Source organism: Nelumbo lutea, chromosome 3 (assembly GCF_056320005.1).
Source record: "Nelumbo lutea isolate HS-2025 chromosome 3, American lotus-T2T, whole genome shotgun sequence".
Taxonomy (NCBI): domain Eukaryota; kingdom Viridiplantae; phylum Streptophyta; class Magnoliopsida; order Proteales; family Nelumbonaceae; genus Nelumbo; species Nelumbo lutea.
The window spans coordinates 56,978,951-57,001,186 of NC_142686.1; the positions used below are offsets into that span (position 1 = coordinate 56,978,951).

Here is a 22,236-nt window from a genome sequence, read left to right on the forward strand (position 1 = left end):
CCAAAAAGATATAGTGGATTGGATTAATCTGGTCTAAAATATTTATTAAATTGGACTGAATCTGGTCCATTTATAATAAATTTATATTGGATTTGGTTGGATTAAGCCAATATGAATTTGAGTTGAAACCAATCTGCCAATCCAGTCCAATTTGTATTTGGGCTTGAGTTGAAACCAATCTTAATTAAAATGAATTTGAACAAAATGGACGGTACAAACATTGAATTGGACTGTCCAAATTATTCATTGGATTGAATTGGACCTGGTCCATTTGTAACGAACTCACATTGGGCTGGATTGGATTGGACCAAATCCAGTCCAATCGATGATGCCCCTACTTTTAGCTCAGTAAAAAAAAAAAAAAGAAAGAAAGGAAATGAAAAAGAAATAAGCAGATACAAGAAAGCAAGTGACAACACATTAGGGTGATAAATTAAGAGTATATTCTGAAGCCAACCTCTCTACTTACAAATTTAAAAGTTTAAGGCTTTAAGCAGGTTTTTATTTTATTTTTTATTAATTAAAAGAATGCAGTTTCAATTTTCAAGGTTCAATAGAATACTTATTGAATGATTTCTACATGTGTGAACGTAGATGCCATCTCTTACTAACTATATTTTGGAAGTAATTCAGTACACATTCTTAGCTAAGCACATGGAAATCCCTATATATAGTTGGACTGAATCTGAAGAGGATACATGTCAATAAAGACGCAGTATGGACATATACATTTCAAACTGATAGTCAACATTAATTTTTCCACTTGTAAAACCTAAAAAATTAAGAGGATCTTTGGAATCGTGGCCGTTTTTCAAAAAAATGGTGCCACGTTGGATTTATATAGGTGTTTCAACAAATGCCCATATACATGAATGTTTGGTTCAGGCGCTTATTGAAAAATTGGACATGCCTCGTAAATCGGGACCCCACTGATGCATGAAATGTTAAATTTGGTGTTTCATGCATTGGTGAACCATTTCCCCCATGACTGATTAACGAGTGCATCTTATGTAGTGCTTATCTGTCAGCACATGCATGAAAAACGGTGATAAAATTCATCCTACCAAACAGCATAATGTTGCTCACTGGCTAAGCATACGAGGGAATGAATAGCTAAACAAAAACCTTAGAATTTAGTATAAAAACCTCACTGCTGCTATTTAAAATTTGGCAACTTTCCACAATTACCTTAATATATTCATAAGAAGCATTAGAATTTCACTCTGTCGTTTAAATTTTAAAGATCAAATCATTAATTTCTTCCTATAGTAATTACCATTGTCTACTATAACTACATAATTATGATATTGCTCAGTTTCAAATACTTCTTTTAATTTTCCTCTTATATATATAACTATATATAAGAGAAGTAAGTATATGCGTGCGTACGACAAGTTACAAGTATAAGAAAAAGAACATGTTATAAAGAACCTCCATACTCCTTGATCTAAACTGCATGAATTGCACTATTGCTACTATTGCTCAAATCTGACCGACTGATCGACGGGTGGGTTTGCATGGAAGGGTGATTGTCTTTATGGAGCTCCGATTAATTTTAGTGTTACTACTGAAGGTTCCATACGACCATTAGCAAAATCCCCTAGGCTAAGTGTAAACACCAGTTCATCTACATTGACAGGATTCTTGGAATGGATTGGGGTTGGCTTTAGGACATGATAAGTCTCCCCAGCATTCTCTCCAACAGCTGGAGCCAGACTTGGTGGCTATAATTGGAATGGAGCCGGTAAATATGCTGGGAAGGGTGTTGGAATCATTGGCAAAAAATTGCCGCTTGTTAGTTATTACACCCTCATCAGCTTTGGCGGTCTCGTCAGAAGTGGTTTTCATCAATGTTTTCAAAATCGGATCAGATTGGACGGCAGAATCATAAAAACTGGGAATCAATCATTTGATCGGTTCCATTTTACCCGAGAATTGTCTTTTGGCCAAAACTATTGATTTAGTTAGTAAACCGTTGATTCGAGTGTTCGAATCATTCAACGATTTTTGATCGTTTTTATTTTTTTGTCAGAATGTAACATCCGTTTGATTTAAACAGTCAGACTGTTCGGCCTGAGAACCAGACCCCTGAACAATTGTTTGTCCGATTCAGTTTTAAAAACCTTGGCTTCCATAGGTGTACATTCCTGGTCAAGTGGGAGATGCAAGGGAGACAACAAGTTAGCATTCTCTGTCTCTCCAACCTAAAAAGAATGAAGCAACGAACTGATCTTCTGTCACAGTTGTTGGATCAATAGACTGAAAATAGAATAAATACAAAGATTACTTATGCACATTGCATCGTGCGGTTGGTGATAGTGTGCTTCAGTTGATTAGGTATCCTAGTCCTTTACCATCTTTAACAAAGGTTAGTCAACTTATACATTGATAATGCAAAGTGAGATCTTACTGTTACTGAGATTATCTTGTTATTACCATCTTATATGACCAAACTGATTTAATTTATCCCACTAAGTGGTAATGGGTTACAGAATGACAAATGGATTTGGAAACATACAAAGTAGGGTGCAGGCTGGGCAAGATGGTCTAAGTTTATGGTCAGCCCAAGCCCAACCCTAATATTTGGGCCTAAGGCCCAAAGACCAATCTCAAGCCCAACCTTCCAATTCCTCTTGCAATTTGATGCATTAAGGTTGGGTTTGATCCGATGTTGGGGAAGGGTTAGCCAATAAGTCTACTTTAAAATTTGGCATACATGTATATATGCATGTACGCATAAATACAAACATGTTTACATATATGTATGTATATATGTAAATATACATCTACATATGTACAAATAAATGTATATATTCATAAGAGCATTTTAACAAAAAAAAAAAAAAAAGAAGATAAATCCTTAAAATAAGGAATGCTAAATGCTGCCTTAGCATTGAAAAAACCCACCTTTTATGACATTTAATAACCATCACCAAAGAACCCTTTAAATGTCACTAAAGGTGGTTTTTGGTGAAATTAATAAACGTCACCAAAGATATTAGTTTCACCAAAGATATTACTCCAAATATCGGATTGATGGCCATTGACATAGATTGATTTTAATCAAACATATTTTTCCTGACGAAAAGTTGACTTTTATGACATTAAATCCATTGCTACTAGCATTTGGGTAAAATCATGGCTAAGTTAGCTAGGATAGTTTTCTTTGATTGGATGGGAGGCAAACTTTGGTTACAAGTGTTATTGATTCATTACTAATTTATACATGTCATGCAATATTTTCAGTTACAAGAAAGGATTTCCTCATAAGATGGGTCAGGTTGAGATAAATTTTCTTTGGGCTTCTAGTAATGGTCATAAGGCTTTGCATTTCACTGGAAAGAGGCTTCAAAGCCTAAGTATGTAGAGGTGGCCTTGGTGGTGTTAAAAACTATCACATATTGAATAAGGCTTAGATGATGAAACTTGCTTGGAGATTATATAAGCAACAAAATGATTTATGGGCCCATTGTCTTATCCTGCAAAGTCACTAATTGCCACATCCTATGTGATATGGATGAATATTGCTAGTGGTTTTAAATTACTCCATGAAGGAGTATTTAAATAGATTGGGGATGGTAATGATACTAAATTATGGTCTGATAACTGGGTTGGTGATGGTGTATTTTAGTTGATTTTGTTTTTTGAAACTAGTGCACTTCAGTTGATTAGGTATATGGGTCCTTCATCTTCTTTACAAAAAGGTTAGTCAACTTATAAATTAATAACGGGGATTGGGATCTTACCAAGATATAAGGTGCAAGTAGGCCAGGCAGGATGGGTTGGGTTTATGGCCTAGTCCAACCCTAAGATTTGATGCATTCGGGTTGGTCAATGAATTCACTCTGAAATTTAACATATATGTATGTATGCATGTATACATGTGTAAATGCAAACATGTATACATATGTATATATATATATATATATATATGTAGAAATGTATAATGTTGAATTAGACTTGGTTGGAAATTGGAATATGGTCGGGTTGGGATTGGATCAGTTTTAGGCTACCTGCATGGATCCAACCCCAGCCTGGGTATCAAAAATCCAAGTCCATCCTATGCAAAATTGTGAGCTGGATTGGTCTGGACTCAGATTGGTCTCAACCAAGTTGCACCCCTAATATGAATGATTGTAGAGTTGGTTTGAGCTTTTAGTTTAATCTAATGTCCCTTTGAAATTAAAAAAAAAAAAGAGCAAAAGACGTACTAATCCTTTTGTCTAGTGTTGCATCCAATATAAAACTTATAAATAAACTAAAATTTCCTAGCATAAAGTTGGACAAATCTCAATACACACATATCCCTTCGTAAAAACCCTCTTATGTCTTAATTTTCTCTACTAAAATCCACCATTACTGTTTATCCACCATTACTGTTTTCTAATAAAATCATTCTTAATTCTCTCTCCTCCTTGTCCTTTCTCTCTTCGATAGCCAACTTTTGTAACATCTTAATTCCCCTATTAAGAGTAGGGATCTCCTGCCAACAAAATAAATTCTAACATGACTTGATACCACACATCTCACCATAAGACGGGCCCATCAAAAAAAGGTGAGACCTGCCATGTATGAGATGTGCTGTGTTAGATCATATTGGTTGGGTGTTGGAACTCCCATTAAGAGTAGGGATCTCCTGCCAACAAAACACATTCTAACATGATCTGACACCACACATCTCACCATAAGACTAGGACCCATCATAAAAGGGTGGGACCTGCCATGTATGAGATGTGTCATGTTAGATCATATTGGTTGTGTGTTTGGAGCATATTTTGTTGGCAGGAAATCTTGACTCTCCTCCATTAAATCCCTTTTTTCTTATTAAATGTCTTTGAAACTCCTTTGGCCCCCACGGGTCTCATCATAAAAGCCCTCTTATATATGTCTTAATTTTCTCTATTAAAATCTATGATGACTCTTCTTTAATAGAGTCATTCTTAGTTATCTCTCCCCCTCTCTTCAATACTCAATGTTTGTAACATCTCCCATCCCCCATTAAATCCTTTAGACAGCTTAGGCTTAATTTGGAAATAGTACAAATACAAATATATACAATGCAAATACAAATTTAGAATTACAAAATACAAAGCTCTGTACTGTATTGTTTTGTTCTCTTACCAAATACGGCCTTAAGCTTAGTTTGGAAAAAGTACAAATACAAATATGTACAGCAAAACCTTTTATCTTGTATTTGTTAACCTTGTACTTGCATTGTACATAATTGTATTTATACTGTAATACTGTTCCCAAATTGAGTTTTATATGCTATTAAAAACTTTTTTGACCCTCTCTAATTACAAATGACAAAAACAAATTAAAGGCAGACACCAAGGCAGGCGAGCAAGATTAGAGGATACAATCAACCTGTTCATAGATGGTGAAGCTTCATGGGCTAGCCAGTTAGCAGCTTGATTCGCCTCCCAAAATACATGTCTGTATCCTAAACCCCTCTGTAATTGCTCCTTCAACTCCCAACAGTCTTAGATGATGTTCCTTAGATTTCACGGTAAACCTGAGGCCCCATTTGATGCGTCTTACTGTACAGATTATCGGTTTTTTAGATGTCTGGAAACTCATTTTTTGGTCTTTCTCCGTTTGGTTAGGGGAAGATTTTTCCGCTGAAGACTGTATCTTGAAAAGACACAAAAAATTCAATTCAAACTTATTTCAGGAAGTTAGAAATGAAGCTTCTCACCTTTTTTCATTTCATCTTCTTGCAAAGACACAATTTTTCGACTACCAAAATCATTATGTAAAAGTTCACTGTCTTTAAACTATTAGATCTTCCAAACGATTTTTCAAAAAAAAAATGCCAAACAGCACCTTACCAATCCCAACCAAAATTTTATTTAATCCGATGCATTTGCATTTACATGAATGAGTTGGTTTGCTAGTGGTATAAGGAAATGTGAATCGAACCTTTCTCTACAAAGCTTTTACCGTTAAATGCTCATTTGGGAGTGCTGTCCTGGACTTTGGAAACCATATTCTGGGTTTAGTGAAATGGAAAACAGTTGCCGATTTTTCAACATCAATGACAGGTGTCCTACAAAAAGCTTTTCAGAAACCGCTTTCTCGTCAAACGGCCCATAAGCGTAATGGATAAGTTCTACCTTTTGCTTCACCTTTGTACTGGATAATGGGTCCATCATACGCCTTAGTTACACGTAGTGGGCCTAACTGATTATTAAAATAAACTAACAACGATGTAGACTTTTGTCATTGGTTAGCCTTGGATGGATAAATTTTAATTTAATAACTGAAAATGTTTCTAAAAATTGGGCCAACCTAATCTAAAAATAGGGGTGATCTTATCTGAAATCCGATTGTATTTTGTCGGATTCGGATATACTGTTATTAGATTTTTGGATCGAATAATAGGACTTGATTGAAAACTGGATCGAATTCAAATCAGCCCCTTATACAATCTGAAAAGATCCGATCTGAAATTCGATCATAAATATGTTTATATTGTATTTTTGTAATTTTATATTATTTATCTTTTATAAAAATATATGATAAAAATAGTTGAATAAAATATTTGTATTTTTGTTTTTTCTTTATATAAACTGTTATATTTTTTATAATTTTCAAAAATTAAATTGGAATAGATTATATTCGGATATCCGACATTCTTAGCGGATTCAAATTTGAATGTATTAGAATATCTGATCAGGAGTTTGGATCGAATTTGAATGTATCATGATTCTGAATCCGATCTGATCCATTTACATCCCTACATGAAAAGCCTAAAAAACATTAAAGGGTTTGATTATAAACCAAAAAGACATGATATCGGAAAAGCACCAATATATTTTCATTCAGTCATGAAATTGACTTTTTAATAAAATTATTTTTTTATTAAGCGGCTTAGTAAATGCAATTTATATCCCATTTGAGAGGGTTTTTCTTATACGTTATGAGGGGCTATACAACGAGAGTAGCCCATTCCTCAACCCATAACCCCCTCAGCCTAGGTGTAGGCAGAATTTGATCTTAAGCTTGCATTTGGAAACGATGCAAATGTAGAGTGCAAAATCTTATATTTATATGTATTTATATTTGTACTCTTTAGGCTCAATTTGAAAGGAATATAATGCAAATTTGTAGAGTACAAAACTTTATATTTTATATTATTTTGTATCTATTTACAATGTATATATTTGCATCTGTACTGCTTCCAAACTGAGCCCAAAACACAACTTTTAACGTTTCCCTGTGGAACCCAGTTCGAAATGCCAGAAACGGCATTCTACAATCCTCTCAAACGGGTATTTAATCAAAGGTGGAACCCTCCCAAACAGGCTCAAATAACTCATGTTGGATTATTAGGATTGAAGTCAACCTGACCGGGCCCAGCTCAACTAGCATCCCTAGTCATATTGTGTAGCCATGGTTGTACAAGAACTTATTAGTCAATTAAGTTTATCTACAACACATTTTGTTGTTTTCCACCTTCACCATCATGCTTCCTTTTGCTTGGACAAGTCAGTGATTGGCTGCCATGGCCTTCGTTTCTAGTAGCTCCTACTGTCTTGGTTACAGGGCTTGTAGCTATAGATGTCTATTATATTCATCTCACTCCAAATTTGAGAGATTCTGGTAAATCTACTCTACTGTTTATCAAACTAAGAGTCTATTGGTTTGCAGTTGGAATTAGAATCGAAATCTTATTGAATCAGAATTGAAATGATCTATTTTCATAGTGTGTTTGGTTTAGACAAGAATTAAAATGAGAATTGGAATGGTCTATTTCCATAGTGTGTTTGGTTTAGATAGGAATCAGAATGAAAATTGGAATTAGCTGGAATGAGATTTCATTCTCAAGGGAGGGGGAAGGAATGTAATTCCAGTAGGAATGGGATTCAGATTTTGCCCAACCAAACTGTTAAAATTGGAATGGCTCATTTTGATTCCAATTCCAATTCCAGACCCATATTTCCACAAAACAAACAAATGGGACCTATGATCATCGGGTCCCATTTCTTTTGTTGCTAGAATTGGGATCTACTATTCATAGAGCACACTTGACACCGACCTCACAACCACATCCCACCGTGTATTGGGAACATCTTCTCATGAACAATAAATACAAATACGGGAGACGTTCCCAATGTACGAGTAGAAATGCTGTGGTCGGTGTGAGGAGCAAATCAAGTCTCTTGTCGCTAATGTCTAACTAACAAGGCGCGCATGGATTTGTTCAATCTATATAAACACAACTTTGAAAATTCAGAATAAAAAAGAAAAGGTGGTAATTTGTAATTAGGGCTGTTCATAAGAAGACCCAACCCAACCAAACCGACCAACCTGGACCGACCCAACCTGAGTCGGTCGGGTTTTCTTCAGCACTGGTCGGTTTCGGGTTATAAAAAATCATAAACCGATGATTTGGTGCGATTTTGGTTTTCATGTATGAAAACCAAAACTGACCCGAACCGAACTGATTTAGTAGTTAGTTCCTAGTTAGTAGTTACAACCTACTTAGTTCCTACTTAACTATTTTGTCTCTATCCTAGTTACAACCTACTTAACTATGTTGTCTCTCAAACTCTCCTCCCTCCACAACTGGATCCATGGATGGGCCACAAAACATTAAGGAAATGTTGGCTTCCTTTAAGAATGTAGAGTCATAAATGAACACTTGAACAACAACTAAGTCACTACTAAGTAGAGCCGAAACCGACCCAAACCAACTCAAACCGATCAGGTCGGTTTTGCTTAACACAGGGTCAGTTTCGGTTTCAATTTCAGGTAACTCGACCATGTCGGGTCAGTTGGAAAAACATCAATAAACCAACCCAACCCGACCCGTGATTTCACTTTAATATGGATTTGTCCAAATCAGTATTCCAAAATTTAATACAAGTTCATGAAACCCTTTTGGATGCATAGTGTGGAAGTAGAGACCATATATATATTGCTATTTTTTTTTCTAACAAATTTTACTATTGCAAATAATTTGGTTAGTTATTAAAAGATAGAAAATGAGAAATTATTTTAAAAATCCATTTAACAAGAATTACTAACAAAATTCTTGCAATTGAAGTAAGCCATTTTAAGAATAAATATATAGACATGTTAAGGGGGTGTTTGATAACGCTTTTTAGAGGTTCGGTAATAAAAAACTTGCTTTTTAGACACTAGACCCATTTGGTGTTGCTTTTGAAAATGGGTCTTAATCTTGTTTTCAGATTTAGAATTTTAAGCTTGTGGGCCAACTCTTAACTTGCTCAAACACGTTTTAGAACGAGCCCAAAGTCAAAAATACCCCCCCAAAATTGGAAATAACGCGATTTTGCCCCTGTTAACCCCAAAACCTAAAACATTTTCCCACTTATGTTTTCTCCTTGGAACGGAAAAGAATAGCATCTTCACATTCATCTCATTTAAAGGTCGCCGCTCATCTTGTTAAAGGTATATTCTTCTTCTTCTTTAAATGATTTTGCCCCTGTTAACCCCGAAATCGAAACATTTCTCCATTTGTATGTTCTCTCTATAACAGAAAAGAAGAGCATCTTCACGTTCATCTCGTTTGAAGATCGTTGCTTGTCTTATTGAAGGTATCTTCTTCTTCTTCTTCTTCTTCTTCTTCAAATGATTTTTCCCCTATTAACCCCAAAACCTAAAACACTTCTCCATTTGTGTTTTCTCTCTAGAACGGGAAAGAAGAGCATCCTCACGCTCGTCTTGTCTGAAGATCGCCGCTCATCATCATCATCATCATCATCATCATCATCATCTTCTTCTTCTTCTTCTTCAAACGATTTATCCATTTGTGTTTTTGCTCTAGAACAGGAAAGAAGAGCATCCTCATGCTTGTCTTGTTTGAATATCGTTGCTCGCCTCATCAATGGTATCTTCTTCTTCTTCTTCAAACGATTTTGCCCCTATTAACTCCAAAAGCTAAAACATTTCTCCATTTGTGTTTTCTCTCTGTAATGGGAAAGAAGAGCATCCTCACACTTGTCTCGTCTAAAAATTACCACTCGTCTAATCGAAGGTATCTTCTTCTTCTTCTTCTTCAAACGGCTGTTCATAGGGTTTTTAGAAAGTATACATGTTTTTTTTTATTCTTATTTTAATCAATCATTTGAATCAAATAAATTATTTTTTATTTTTTATGATTTTTGTATTAATTATAACTTATTTTAATTTTTATTATTGTTGATTAATTTAATATTTTTATTAGATATTAGTTACATATTTAGTAATTAATTATTTGTCTTTATTATTAATTATTAATTAGTTACTGATTTTACTAATTTTTATTAATTATTTTAATCTTTATTTGGTGTTCATTATTTTAATATCATGTATTATTAGTTATAAATCGTTAATTATTAATGATTGACATTATTAATTATTAGTGTTATTTATTTTAATGCTTTTATTAGTTGTAACTTATTTTGTTTAATTTTTTGTATTTTTAATTTTTAATTATTAATTTCGTATTAATTATTTTAATCCTTATTAGTATTAATTATTTCAATTTGTATTTAATTTTATTTATTTATTTATTTATTATTAATTATTAATTATTATCTATATTAATTATTAAATATTATTTTGAATTTGATAAATTATTTTATATGAAATGGTACAAGTTGAACTCAAAATTACCAAATAGTCTATTCTAAGGGTAAAATAGTAAATCAGGAAATTTCAGATGTTAAAGGCTTGGTCCAACAGAAATAAACTTATCTATTCAGAGCTTCTAAAAAATAAAAAAAGTATTATGCCTCTTTTCAGATTTCAGTCACTTTTAATATCTTTTTAACTTTTTAAACTTTATATTTTAGATTTATCAAATGCCATCTAAATTTGTCATATATAATTACAAATATGGCAATTGTATTATTATTGGTGTGTAATAAAGTTTTTAGAATACATATTCCTATATACTCTAAAGATTTAAAAGTCCCTTTAGTTTGTGTAAAGTTGATAGGCTTTACTATGGTGATCGGCTCCGAAGGTTTGAGGAGAGAGAAGTTGAAAAGTATGGAAAATGGCTGGATCAATTGTCTGTATTTACATTTCTTATTTAATACATGTTTTCTTAGGTTGATTATTAGTCTGGACCGGATCAGATGCATTTGGCCGGGTAGCGGTTTGTAAGTCTATATCTTACACTCTCAAGATTAAAGATTTTTATTGAATAATCAAACATAATTTTCTATATTTTTAGAAAAATTCCCGCCATTATATTTCTCTTAAGAATTGGCATTAAGTGGTAAGAATGATGATATAGGATTATAGAATTTTATAACTGGGATAAGACTTAGAATGATAATTAATGATCTTTTGCTAAAAATATATATAACAAATACTGGTCTATCTAAGTATCAAAATAACAAAGGTTTATACTTAAGCAAGTGCATTATAGGAAAAAAAGGATCAGATTGCATGTTGAATAAAAAAAATCGAGAATTGGTCAAGCGATTGATTCTATTTTATTTTAAAAGGTTACAACTATTATTTTCCCAAAAACCATTCACTGGGGTAATTGAACCATTTAACAGATTTAACAGTTTGGTCGATTTTTATTTATTATTATTATTTTATTATTTTTTTTGTCAAGATGGACTGTCCGTTTAATTCAAACAATCGGACTGTTCAACTCGAAAATCGAATTTAAAAATCTTGGAAAAAACCATCAATGTCTTGCTTTAAAGGAGAGTCCATCATAGACACATGTTTCCTCTATCCGTGAAAAATAAATAAAAGGGTCTCTCTAGAGTGTTGTGGATTCCAGCCTCCATGGTTGAGTTACAAGTGTATTACAGTTTACAGGGCTACCTTCTGGTTGTGGAAGGCTAGAAGATTCTGGTTCTGGTCAATAAAAACCTCAAGAGTGGTTGATGATTTGATCGGTGTGATGAGACCGTTTAGACTTCACCAACCATCAGACAAAGGAGTTTCTTAGAACCCTGTTTTAGATATGCACAAACCCTTTGAGCTCCGAAGTCCAAGAGAGGGTTTCATGGAAAAGCATGACACCCAATTCGACACGTGTCCCCACCTGTAAGCAAGATAATCTCAAACGTTCAGAATTTCTTACTAACACTCCTTTCAGCCGACACGTATAATATTCTCATGTCCTCGCTTGCTCTATAATAATGTGTTGCACTTTCACTTCACACCTGTCCAAACTCTCAAATAGAGATAAAGGAAGCGAAGTCAGAGGGCTTACAGTGCTCCATCTTCCTTGAAGTCTCTCTGTCTTGTAGTTGAGTGAACTGTGAAGTGAAAACTAGGGAAGAAAGTGCAGAGAGAAAATGGCTCTAGCAGTTGGAAGAAACATGGCAGCGCCATTGTTGTTTCTCAACTTGATACTGTATATTTTGGTTGTGGGCTTTGCTAGTTGGTGTCTTAATAGGTTCATCAATGGCCAGACAGGCAATCCTGGTAACTCTCTCTCTCTCTCTCTCTCTCTCTCTAAGCAATCACTGGATGGGCACTTGGCCAAGCTGTTCCAGTTGAACCTTAATGCCACCAGGCAACCTAGCTGGAGCCAGCGCCAGACGACCCCAGTCCTAAGAACTAAGTTTATAGAGTGTAAAGGGTATTATAGAACACTACTGATAATCCTTGTCTCTGTTGAAACATTGTTGATCGATCAGGGTTTGGAGGAAATGGTGCAACTATATTCTTCCTGGTATTTTCCATATTGGCTGGTGTGGTCGGTGTGGCTTCAAAATTTGCTGGAAGCAACCATATGAGGGCTTGGAGGAACGACAGCCTTGCTGCCGCTGGGTCTTCATCGCTCGTGGCATGGGCCGTGACCGCCTTGGCGTTTGGGTACGTAGGCACCCCACAACACAAGTATTAGTCTTTCTCTTCAGCCATATCTGTATGATTGATTGTACATGTGTGCACATATGCTCTGTAGGTTGGCATGCAAGGAGATAAGTATAGGAGGATGGAGGAGTTGGAGACTGAGGATACTGGAAGCTCTGATGATAATTCTGACCTTCACCCAACTATTGTATCTGCTACTGCTTCATGCTGGTTTAGTAAGCAGCAAGTATGGCCCAGGCTATAGGGACACTACTAACTACGGTTTTGGGGCTGCTGAGGTTGAGCCGGCTCATAAGGTTGGGGGTATGACTGGAGCTAGGGCGTAGAGAGTAGAGACCCCCCAAGTTCAGCAGCTGGAACAAAGCAGATAAAAAGAACTGGTTTTCATCAGGCTCCCATATTTAGTTCAGTTCAGTTGATCTTGAGTTGTGTGTGGTTCAAGTAACTGTGTCTTTTCTTTCCTTTTGTTTCTTTCTTTTGCTTTTGTTAGTAGCATGTGGTTAAGTGGCTCTTTGGTTGTGGAGTTGTTGTTTCTTCTATATGGAGTCTTTAACTTTCTGTAGTTACTTAACAAAGACACTTGGTGGCCTCCTAACCGAAGGTCTTCGGTGGTGTAAATGTGCAAGTTTATATTGGACAATTGGTTTTTGTATTTTTCTTATGCTTTTTACTGATCACATTTTCTTTGAGGCTTGTTTGGCGAGATTCTGGCTTGAGTGTATTGACAAACGGCTCCTTCAGAGAGGATCTTGTGTGGGTGTTCGGTTGGATCATTAAGTTAAGTTTGGAAGGAGTATTTGTACTGCAAATTTATTTTGCACTTTTACAAATGCATGGGAGTGCAAATGTAAAATGTAAAAAATGCAAATTACTGTTCAATTTTGTTTTGGATTTTACTTCATGTCGTTTGCACTACCATACAAATTTATTTGCAGCTTTAGGTGTTGTGTAGACAGCAGTAACTTGACTAAATAGAAACTTGAGGGGAAGTTATATAAGAATTTTATAAAGGTCCATGAGAACTTTATAATATAACAGAAAATTGACGGAAATGTGGCCTGAGGGATTCACTTGGCATAGTAAATTATATAAAAAATAAAACAGATTATAGAAAAAATTTAGGAGACATGAATAATGATTCTAATTAATTCACCCGGAGTGATGACTAATTTCGGGATCAACCGGTCTGACCGCCCGTTCCAGTCCGGGTTTGGTTAAAATTACAGATTAAATAGTTAAATACCTTTGAAAAATAGACCAATTACAGCATTCTCCCTCTTGGTCTGTGAGTAATTGCATATTCGATGATCGGCCCTGTCCTCTACAGGGCGAGCATATTGACTCTCTAGCCCAGTGCCCATTCACGAGTTTCATTTTGCCTTCATAAAAAACTGACAAATCAACCCATTTCTATCAAAATGAATTCCTTGACAGGCGACTAACAATGTTTTAAAACTTATCCGGAACCCAAACCACTCGAATGCAGCATATAATATATGAAAAATATTTTATATTTAATTTATATTTTTAACTTAGTTATAAATTTTTTATTTGTAAAAAATATTAAAATTTGTAATTTGAGATAAAAAAAAGATTTAATTTTTTTAAATAATGGGGCAAAGCAATTACAAGGCCAGAAAAAATTATCCAAAATAAAAAATGAATCATATGAGATCAAATGGATCAACTGGCCGAGTCAAATTTAATGGCATTTTTTAATTTACTAAAAATATAAAAAGATGGTTAAAAAGATCCGCTCTGTTCGAATGGTGTGAACGTATGGTTTTTAAAAACGAACCGGTGACCGAATCGGCGGGGTCTGGTTATCGGTTCAAATGGTTTGACCGTTTGACCTGAATGGCCAATCCGTGCCAACAAAAAAATAAAAAAATTTAAAAAAATAAAAAATTGAAAAATGGTCAAAACTGTTTGAACAATTCAAATGGCTCGAATGGTTAAATTCAGTGGTTTGGGGGAAAAGTAGTTTTGGAGAAAAACGGAACTGGTCTCATCCAACCGGACCGGTTTTAGGTCACCTAAAAAGTGGTTTTAGGTGACCGGTTCCTGGTTTTTCTGATCCGACCGTCCAGTTCGGTTAGTTTTTGAAAACAGTGATTTGAAGCATATTACAGTTCTTTAATTAACAAAACATTAACAGGGTCTCCGCCATCGGCTATGATGCTCACAAGGTCAGTTTGTGGAAACTATGATGTCAGTTTTTTGTTTGAAAATCTGTTATTTATTGGTCTTAACCTGGTGGAATGTTTTCATGGAACTCACATCAGTGCGCCCCACAGACGCCTCACAGTATTCTGAAACATCTTTCACCGACAGCTTTGAGAGATATTTCCAATAAATGCTGAGATGTACATGCACATGTCGCATTTTTTAAAATTGAGTGTATATTTTGCACTTTAAGTTTAAAGTTTGGGCATTTATGTGTCACACTACTCGGAAAGTATAGGATATTTGTATAATTTTTTATTTGATATATTTGGACCATCAAAAGGTAATTAATTAGTTCTTTAAAATAATTAACAGGAATTATAATATTTTATTTACTTTTTTTGTAATATTATCATTATCATGGTTTTTGAATCACCGTTGATTTGGGAATCATCAAGGCAACGGATTCCTTTTATTCTATACCCGGTTTTTTGACCAAAAACTGTTGAATCAGTTAATGATCCTTTGACTTGGGTAGTCAGCCGTTGACCAGTCAATTCATTCAATGGTTTTGGCCGTTTTTTTAAATTTAATTATTTTTTAATTTTTATTGTCAAAAAAGACTGTCCATTTGAACCGAATGATTAAACCATCGATTCAGAAATCGATGGACAGAACAGTTTCATTTTCAGATCGTTTTTTATAATTATACATAATATGTATATTATCTTATTTTAATTAAGTGAAGGGACGTTGCTAGTTTTATAGGGGCTGCTTTCTCCATCCCTTCTAGGCCCCATTCATTTTCACTTGGAGCAAATGCTTCTCAGGTAAATTTTGTCCGGGAAAGTTCAGTTTCAGTGTTCTTGTGTCATGTGTGATACAGGTTATCTGAGTAAAGGGAGAGGCAGGAGGGAGGGAGGGAGCGTTATTTTAGAGCGGGTAGTAATTGATACTCTTCGTTCACTTACAATGAGATTCAATATAGTGGCAAATGAACGTGGGGATCGAGATTTATCAATATAACCCTTACTAAATATAATACTGTAAAACGAATGGAGTCGGGTTATCAACTTAACCCCTGCAAAATAGAATAGAGCCCTAATAGGTTTCCGGCTTAAGTGCTGAGATAGCTCAGTTCATTTATAGTCCTACAAAGTAGCAACAGCAGAAGCAGTTCTTTTGGCTAAGGAACTCAACGTAATTGCGCAACGTTTGAAAAGTGTGGATAGGATCAAGTGTATATTGCTTCAAGTAGAAGCTATGAAAAAACAAAAAGTTGGAGATTGTGGAGCAATTCTTAATAGGGTATGATTCCTTGGGGCGTGCTCTCCTCCGTCCCTTTTTGTTAGAAAATTAGAGAAAGGAGAATGGAACTTATAGGATGAAGTAGAAAAATGATTGTAGTGAACTGAATTAAAGAATGATGGGTGCTGAATATTGTCATTGATCACTTTTCTTAAAATTGCATTTGCTAAATTTAGGTTCAATTTTGGAAGGAGCAAGGTTTAAAATTTTGTTACGTATCGGCCGATACATATCGTTCTAGCAAGTTTTCAGCATGGTATATGGTACCAAATTGAATGTGCCGTATCTATTCGTTGTATCGATGCTGTATCGTGCACATATCATTGAGTATCGGTGCATTTTGACATCGTATCGATCGATACAGTACGATTTTACTGTGGAAGAATCGTAAATAAAACTCCCTTACCCTTTAAAAAGCTTTTCAACCTTTCTAAAGACTCAAATCTTGTAAAAATTTGCCAAAATATCTATAAATTTACAAGATTCAATAAGTTTTTCAAGGTTGTGAAAAAATGAGCGAAATTTTTATGCATAAATAGCTCATTTATGTCTTATATTTAGTGATATTAATGTTTATTTATGATTTATTAGAGTATTTATAGCATTTCCATGTGTTTCCATGCGTATCTTAATTTTTCGTCCATATCCATGTGTATCCAAGGTGTATCCCAATACGTCTCTTAAATTTGCCTTTCCAATACGCATAACGTTTCTGATACTTCGAACCTTCGGAAGGAGTATAAATACAAATATATAGCGTGCAAACATTGTATTTTGTATGTATTTATACTTGTACTCTTTTAGGGTCAGTTTGGAAGGAGTACAAATGCAAATTTGTGCAAAACCTTATATTTTGTATTATCTTGTATGTATTTTCATTGTACATATTTGTATTTTTACTCTTTCCAAACTTATAAATACAAATATGTATAGTACGAATAGATACAAAATACAATAAAATATAAGATTTTGCACTCTATATATTTGTGTTTGTACTCCTTCCAATGTAAGAAATGTTATTTTGAAACATTTGAAACAAAGTGTTAAAAGGCACAAAGAATTAAACAGGATATAGAAAATACAAAGGAAAACTTTGGGACAAAAGAACAAAAAGCATACAAAGAGGGAAGAGGGGGGAGAAAGATTAAATGTATTTTAATACTACAATAAATATAACACTTATAGCTTTTATACAAAGAAGCCAAACTTTCGGGTTGATCAGTACAAATTGGTAATAAATATTTATTGACACATCTGTGAGAATTATTTTAACTAGAATGATTAGACACCAATTTTATCTTTCTATAAACAACTTCTAATGCATGCATTTTTAAGATATGCCTACTTTAACCATAAATAGCCTCAAAATAAGAATTGTATGTAAATTTATGTTGATTAACCCACGCCAATTTTGGTAGAAATAGCAATGATGCCTAGGGATGAACAAGAAAAACTAAAAAACCAAACCGAACTGGAAAACTGATTAAAACCAAATCGAAGATCTGGCTAATCGAACTAGTCAATTTGGTATTTTTAGAAAATTGAAGGTATCAGTTCGATTTCGATTAACCAATGAAGAAAACTAACAGTTAATCAAACTGACCGATATACATATGTTTCTATATATTTTATATATTACATATTTTTATATATATAAGTCAATAAGTATGCATTATATATATTTATAATATATTTTCTATATATTATAAATCAATAAATTGAACTGCAAAAATTTGTATACAGAACTGTCTTGGCTTTCCTCGAATACAGATTCTTTGTAGACAAACAATATTGCTAACAATTCTACTTCTTAGTGTACAATCATTTGAAGCTGAGGTAGAATGACAGGAAATATTGGCAAACATATGGAGTTACTTTAGTATATTAACCAAACTACCACATGTATGATGTAAATTCATAGTTCACTTAAATCCTTGCTACTAGTGGAAAAAATCTTTCATTCTAAATGATTATGAGTGCAACTTGGGTGGGCCCAACCGAGTACCAATTCAATTCGTAATTTTACATGGGCTTAGTTCGGATTTTTATTATTGGGTTGGGCCTGGGTCTAAAAGTTTGGCCTTTTTATTTTTTAGGTTGGGCCTAGGCCTAGTCTTCAAGTTATCTGAGCCTGACCCAACCCCGGCATAACCTTATATATTTGCATGCGTACATACATATTTGCATCACATATATATGCCAAATTTTAATGTGAATTGATTGACCAACCTGAGTCGAATCCAATTTGGGTCCAAACCCAACTCAAATGCATCAAATTTCAATATGGGCTGGACCTGAATTAGATAAATTAGGCTTGAAATCAGACTTGAATCTTAATCCCAATTTTTAGGGTTGGGACTTGAACTTGGAGCCTTGTTTATGTAATTAATTCTATTATTCAGTAACCTTACAATCTCAAATGGGTTGTATTTAAAATGCACGATCCATGTTGAAGAATGACCCTTGCCAGACTGTACCCCACCAGTCACCTATCTGGTAGAAAAGTAAAGAAGAATCCGGTTCAACCAGCTGCCAAATGGGTTGGTGTTCAAAGACACCAGATATATTCAAACCGACTAATGCCTTTACATTCGACGAAAATATCTCACAGTTCAAGACAGGAATAGTCAAACAAAGAGCTGGGCGGTGCCTCATAGTAAGTAGGTGATAGACAGATCTAGTGAAAGTAAAAGATTTTTGAAGGTTGGGCATATATAGTTCAGTTTGATGTTCAAAATAGGGAGATATGATCAAAATATCAGATAAAGAATAATTTCTTGACTTCATACTCCAACAGTCCAACTGGCTAATGTTTTTGCATTGATCTGGTTTAAGTTGAAGTGAAAGACAGGTATAGTCAAAGTAAACAAAAGACCAGAGACTGAATTGATGCTTCATATTGGGTGATAAGCAAAGTCAAGAGTCAAAGATGTTTGAAGGTTGGACATGGTTCAGCTGCTTGATGTTCTTTCCACAGGCTGGTTGAGTAATTATCCTAGAAACCTTTTGGAATGCTGAAGTTAGGTATGGTAAATGTGGATTGGTCAAAATCCATTGTTAGTGAGATAAATAGGGTTTAGAGTGTTTTTTTTTTCCCCTTTTTTGGTTGGTAAATAGGGTTGGGCATGTTAAATGGATTGGATTTGGGCCGAATAACTTCCACGCTTATTGTGTTGAAAAGGAAAATATACTTTTGGGTGGGAAAAAGTTCTGATGCCAACCCTAAAAGAAAAAGTTTCTAAGGAAAAATCATATGGTCAGAACTTAGGAGTTATTTAATCATGAGAGTTTTCTTTTTTTCCTTATATAATCTTTTAGGTATGGCCCATACAGAGGTGGGCCCCGAGTTCAAAATGGTAAAAAAAAGGGGCTGGTTGGTGGGTTGGAAATAATCTAATCTAGACATAAGTGCATCAGTTTGGGCCAAAAAAGTGTTTTTTGTGTTTGGTAAGAAATCATTTTAAAATTATTATAATCTAAACTAAAACACTTTGGTGCTCTTAAGCTTAAAAAGCACAAATCCTGAACGACAACCTAAATAATCTCTTCTAAGTAAATACTTCAAAAGCATAACTCAGATACCTTCTATTTTTCTTTGTTTTCCTTGTGAATCTCACTTTAACCCCCAACACAAATACATGCATCCTTTGTAAGATACTTTGGAATAACATTATTATCATAAAAAACAGTCATTTTCAAAGATATGTGTCTGTATTTGATAGGGTGGCATCACTTGATACAACCAATAAGCAACTCTTATAAATAGATCTCGATCCAGGGTTACATACAATTACAGCTTCAGAAAATTGTCGATTCAAATGTTTTGATTTGAAAGAATTTCATGAAAGTAAAATAATTATTTATGATTGCCGGAGAAACAATTATTCAAAAAAAAATGTAATGTTTTTATTATAATGTTTGATTTCAAGTTTCATATAAGATTTAAATTTTAGTACTTATAGGAGGAATTCTACAGAAAGAATAATCTCCTGGATAACCAGTTCTGTAAGGGAACACTAGGAACACTCCTGAAATAAGTTTATGATCTCATCCCAGACTCCAAGTAAAATGACTTACCTAATGATGTAAGTTTTTTTTCTATTTCAATACAAGTTAGTTGTGAAAATAACAAAATCAGAAACAAGAAAAACGATTGGCAAAAGGAGAAATGGAAAGAAAAGAATGTAAAATAGAGTAACACAAAATAATACATAAATTTATATATCCAAGGTTCAAAAGATTGACACGTATTAGCCCGTATCGGCCAATAGTATCGTATCGGGAGCCCCCGGGTGTATCGGGGTTCTGACCGGTTCAGGGGGTGGAGGAGATTTAAACCGGCCCCCTGAACCGATTTTGAAAAAGAAAAACTAAAAAAACAGTATCAATGGCATATCAATATTTAGAACCTTATATATGTTTTACATCAACATCCAACCGGTCAAACAGGATCAGGTTTAGTCTTGTAAAGGGATAGTAGGGTGGAAATTGCTATTCCTATTTTCATTCTTAAGTAGGGAACCTCTACTTATTAGAGTGCGTTTTGGAAATATGCCCATTAAACCAACTTTATGTTATTATAAACAAAAAATATCAATTTTATCCCTTCATTGGAGATTCGATCATTTATTAAAAAAATAGAAGTATGTGCTCAAATAACCAAAACTAACAAGGAATAAAAGAATAAGAAATTAAAGAAGAGTGAAGAAAAAGAGCCACAAGATTAAATCCCTACGCTTCTAAGAACTGATATGGGTTGTCAGGCATCTAAATATATAACTAGATCAAGAATATATATTATAAAATGTTTACTTGATCCATTACAAGTCCTTTCTTTCCTTGATGGAGAGTGGAAAGGGGATTGGAGTTTTGATTGTAAAATGTCAAAGTACATTTCGTAAAAAATGAATGGATAAAAAGTAAGCAAATTTTAACATGATTAGTTGAGATCTGGATTTAACATACAGCCAATATTAATTAGAGAATACACTGTAGTTGAACTCTTAGGTTGTTCCTTCAAATTCATTTCTTTAAATGACTCCCCTTTTACATCTCCTGATTAATTCATGCTTTTCAAAATTGGACTGGACCAAAACCGGACGTTTGCCAAAAAACATTGATTTGGTCAGTAAACCACTGATCTAGGCAGTTGAACTATTCGAATCATTCAATGGTTTTGATCATTTTTTATTTTTTATTTTTTTGTTAAAACAGGCCATCTGTTCAGTTCGAACGGTCAACCCTTTCAACCCGGGAACCGGATCCCTGACCGATTCATTGTCTGGGTCAAGTTTTAAAAACCTTAGATTAAGTAATGCCATTGGCTTTCTCCACTTAATAACCCTCCACTAATCTCCACTCAATAACTCTACATTACAGCCACCGAGACTTACACCAGCCAACTAAGTGCATCAGAGTTTTCTCATGAGAATAACACATGTTTAGCCCATTTCTCAAGCAGATAGCATGACTATCCTTGTGATCATCCTGATGCTTCAGCCACTTATTATTATCATAAGAGTTTTAAATTTTAACTTACATTTTCTCTTATTTGTGTAAGTGGATCAATAAATTTTAAGAAACAATTGATTATTAAAGTCAATATTTATAAAAATTGATAATAATTGCTTTTCTAAGAATTAACATATAAGCCCTAGTTATTACTATTCTTTCATTTTTCAGCATTTCCTAATTGTTTTATGATGGTCCATACTTCACATGAGCTATTGAAATATGCGTTTATTATGTTTATATATCTCATTCATCTATACTATGTTTTAAAATGCAGTTATCTATTTCAGACTCCTTATATTGCTTCACAACCCTTTTAGAATTTTGTGGATTTTTTTTTTTTGAATTTTCAACAAATATATAATTAAATGAGATTATCTATTTAATCTCACTTACAACTGATTCAGTTAATAAACTGATTGTAACATGAGCATCTTTTTAATGACT

General features: G+C 34.1%; 1 protein-coding gene across 1 annotated transcript; it reads left to right on the forward strand.

The window, feature by feature from the left end:
• The first annotated feature begins 11,749 nt into the window (after positions 1-11,749).
• On the forward strand, positions 11,750-13,452 carry LOC148865124 (AWPM-19-like family protein). The gene is made up of 3 exons (XM_088977751.1): positions 11,750-12,411; positions 12,627-12,804; positions 12,896-13,452. The coding sequence occupies exons 1-3, from the start codon at positions 12,282-12,284 to the stop codon at positions 13,128-13,130; spliced, it is 543 nt and encodes a 180-aa protein (XP_088833877.1). The 5' UTR covers positions 11,750-12,281; the 3' UTR covers positions 13,131-13,452.
• The last annotated feature ends 8,784 nt before the right edge of the window (positions 13,453-22,236 follow it).